Source organism: Macrobrachium rosenbergii, chromosome 7 (genome assembly GCF_040412425.1).
Source record: "Macrobrachium rosenbergii isolate ZJJX-2024 chromosome 7, ASM4041242v1, whole genome shotgun sequence".
Classification (NCBI taxonomy): Eukaryota; Metazoa; Arthropoda; class Malacostraca; order Decapoda; family Palaemonidae; genus Macrobrachium; species Macrobrachium rosenbergii.
In genome coordinates this window covers 47,416,373-47,420,120 of record NC_089747.1, presented here as the reverse complement: position 1 = coordinate 47,420,120, position 3,748 = coordinate 47,416,373, and the positions used below count along the sequence as shown (strand labels likewise).

The window sequence follows — 3,748 nt, the reverse complement described above, 5'->3', positions numbered from 1 at the left end:
GCCAGCACACCAAAAACAGTCATAAACCATAAAAACGCCGATCTCTGTCCTTTTATTTCCAACTTTTGCTACTAAAAAAGTCTACCAATGAAGCGAAGGGAAAGAGGATAAGCTCTTTCTGTCTATATAGTGTCCCAAAGGGTTGCAAAATACAGAGCCGATCTCGCAGTCAAGTCAACACTATTGTTCCTGAGGCAGGGGCGATTCTGCAGATAGCAATGTGGCAAACGGAAGGTTTTGGCACCAAAAAACCAGTTGCTTTCGGCAAATGAAGCTCAATATCAGAGTAAAGACTATTTATATATGAGAAAGGAAAACTCTAAAATTAAACAATGTAGGCAGAGCCAAGGGAGTGTCTGTCGTTAAATACCAGGGCACACTGGTGACGGACGCTGCTGTGAAACTCAGCATGTGGTTCAATATCAGTTAAACTTCAAGTTCAGTATCCCAAATGCTATCTAGTCAGCCCCAATGAAATTACTTAGCAGCACCTGAACTGACAGGATATGCCAGCGTGGGAGAGCCAAGCCAAGGATGACACGGGCTTTAACGTTGTTAATGCACTATTCTTCTATTGCTTAACGTGAATGATGGAGAAACACAATTTTGATACGCACATATAGTTCTTTATTAGATCCATGACGTTAACATCGATATGGTTATATTGATAGACGTTTATACATGTAGACTTGACGTATGTAGCGTAACTTGAAGTGATGTGATGTGGTTCAATTAAATTGTGTTCCTATAACAAACGGTCCAAATATTCCTCAGTAAATACAAAACTTTCGTTATATTCGTTATATCCGTTCTGTATGAACTCTCTTTTTTAAACTGATAAGTTTCCTCATTTGTTTACAGAAAGACACTGCCGATTACCAAAAAGTTCACGTGACCGAGAACTATGCATAAATTAGCTAAAACAACCCAACACCAAGCAAACAATTCATATGGTGTTGAGCGTAGACTCGAACCAGCAAACTACCACACAGCAAACCTTAACATTAACCATTGCGATAACTAGACAACACAAACATTATTTACAGTTAATCGTTGGGCATCAACATTACTCGACCTCTAAATCATATGATTTACAAAAAAAATATAGGATGCACAACTAATGTTTCATTTCATACTACAATACGTGAATAGAACATGAATAAAACAAGCTTAAAGAACGAACATTAAAACGATAAACACAACAAAAATAAAAATGAGTTTGACAAACAGATATAAACTAGAAATATCAATGTCATATAGTGTCTCTGGATAATATCTATAACACTTGATCTTTTTGAAGTAAGAGTACGAGCTTGCTCACTGGTCTGTGCAGTTCAGAAGATTGGGTTCGAAGTTTGACGCTTCTCACAACACCTCTGGAGTCTGGCAGTACCTCTGTTACACGTGCTAGTGGCCAGTGAAGTCTTGGCGTGTTCTCGTCTTTCAGGAGCACGATGTCACCTTCCGTGTTTTTCGTTGTTGTTTGTTCCATTTGGGGCGTTGCTGCAGGCTGACTATGTACTCCTTTTCCATCTGCTCCAGAACAAGTCTGACAAATATTGTACTCTACGCCACCTTTTTCTCGAGTACACATATTCTGGTTGCGAAGGTCCCGGTATTAACCTCTTGGGTGACTTCATGTGGAGGATCTGACTCGGACTTAGTGGTTCCATGTCGTCAGGGTCATCAGAACAGGTCGTGATCGGTCTTGAGTTCACAATATATTCTACCTCGCAGAGAAGCGTGCGGAATGATTCGTCATCGAGGCGAGTCCGTGGTCGTAGAATAGCGCAGATAGAACTTTCCGAATGGTACGGATCTGGCGCTCCCATACGCCGCCCATGTGCGATGCCATAGGTGGGTTGAGTTTCCAGTCGATATTCATGTACAGTAGTTTGTTTTGGATTTTGTTTTGGTTCAGATCTGACCAAGCCTTGTTCAGCTCATTCCGTGTTCTGATGAAGTTGGTCCCGTTGTCGCATCGGATTTCTTGAACCGTACCTCTGCGGGCTATGAAGCGTTGTAGGCAGTGAATAAAGGAATCTGTTTCGAGACTGTTAGCAGCTTCCAGATGAATGGAGCGACTGACAAGACAGGTGAATATGACGCCGTAGCGTTTGAGCTCCTTGCGGCCCTCTTTTATAATGAACGGCCCGAAGAAGTCTACGCCTGTGAATGTAAATGGTGGAGCTGGCTCGAGACGATCTTGAGGTAAGTCGGACATTTTTTGTTCTTGGCATGGCTTTCTCATTTTTCTGCACGTTATGCATTTGTGGAGTTGACGTCGGACAGCAGAGTTGATTGAAACAATCCAAAAAGCGTTCTCTAATTGCTGCAATGGTGTGATTTCTACCAGCATGGCCGAGTCTCTCATGAGCATCTCTGCACGATTAGAGTCGTGACGTGCGAATGTTGTGGCAGTAGCATTGGATGTTTCACGTCAGAGTCCATTGCGGCTTTCGAGAGACGTCCTCCCACTCGCAGAGTTCCATCGATGAGCACTGGGTCGAGACGGAATATCGTACTGGTTGTTTTTGGTAGTGAGTGTTCTCTCTTGTCTTCTTTCGTGGTTGTTTTCTTGAGATTCTCGACCTCGTTTGCAAAGGTGATCTTTTGTATAAAGCAAACGATTGCCTTTTCAGCCTTTTGCATGATCTGTGTGGTCCTTAAATTTATAGTTTGTTCTTTGTTTCGTAAGAAAGCCAAAAATGCTATGAATACTGCTACTGCTCTCTTCAGTCTCTCCCACCTGGAGAAATGGGTGATTAAAGACATAAACGGTGAGCCTTCTTCTGATGTAGCAGTAGTAGCTAAAGACATAAAGTCCTCTTCTGTAACCTGCGGTTCGGTGCTGGGGTGCATCTTTGCAGGGCATTCTGAAGCCGGCATATTCAAGAAATCCGGACCCTCCAGCCAATGAGTCATGTCTGACGACATCACAGAACCTATTCCACGTGATGCAACGTCTGCTGGGTTCAAATCAGTGCTAATGTACTTCCACTGGTTAACGTTGCTGAAGTCTCTTATTTGACGGACTCTGTTGGCCACAAACACTGGAAAACGCTTTCTCTCAGCTCTGATGTAATAAAGGACTGTTGTTGAATCTGTGTAATAGACTTCGTTGAGATGGAGACCAAGCTCAAGGGTCATTTTCTGTCCTAAATTTACAGCCAGCGGCCGCTGTGAGTTCAAGCCGTGGGATAGATGTTGCTTTCAAGTATGCCAGGGATACTTTATAAGGATCACCATACTCTTGTTGTAGCAACTGTCTTGCCTGACTATAGCCTTGTTCTGCCTGCATGTATATACAGCTGCTGATGAGGTCCTTAGGTTCACCGTCGGTATGCTGTAGAAGGTAGTAAAGTCTGTCACTGCTACTGGCTGTTCTAGAGGAGATCCTGGTATCAAACGCCAGTATGAAGTCACTGTATTCCAGAAGATCACCGGTAAACTTGGAATGCAAAGCTAGAGCTGTGGCGATACCACTAATCTGCTGCTGTATGGTGTTAACTGGAGGTGAATTAGGCAGTGGATAGGGTGCACCAAAGTTACTGTTCGCAGGTGTATTTACAGGCAGATACGTATACTGTTCTTGATTTGGAAATGTTGATGATGTGGCATTCAAGCGTTGACCGGAGGTGCACGAGTGTTAGTAACAGTCTCTGAAGAATTTCTGGGAACAAATTCTTGTGTAGTGCTGGGATTCAGACTGGGTAAGCTGGCACCATTTTCCTGGGTGACAGGAAGT

General features: G+C 43.2%; 2 protein-coding genes across 2 annotated transcripts; both read right to left on the bottom strand.

The window, feature by feature from the left end:
• Window positions 1–1,726: 1,726 nt before the first annotated feature.
• Window positions 1,727–2,374, bottom strand: LOC136840421 (uncharacterized). The gene has a single exon (XM_067107101.1). The coding sequence runs from the start codon at window positions 2,372–2,374 to the stop codon at window positions 1,727–1,729; it is 648 nt and encodes a 215-aa protein (XP_066963202.1).
• Window positions 2,371–3,150, bottom strand: LOC136840420 (uncharacterized). The gene has a single exon (XM_067107100.1). The coding sequence runs from the start codon at window positions 3,148–3,150 to the stop codon at window positions 2,371–2,373; it is 780 nt and encodes a 259-aa protein (XP_066963201.1).
• Window positions 3,151–3,748: the final 598 nt, after the last annotated feature.

What these genes read in the sequence shown, in the direction of transcription:
- LOC136840421 (XM_067107101.1), bottom strand. Translation starts at nt 2,374, where the DNA reads ATGAGAGACTCGGCCATGCTGGTAGAAATCACACCATTGCAGCAATTA.
- LOC136840420 (XM_067107100.1), bottom strand. Translation starts at nt 3,150, where the DNA reads ATGACCCTTGAGCTTGGTCTCCATCTCAACGAAGTCTATTACACAGAT.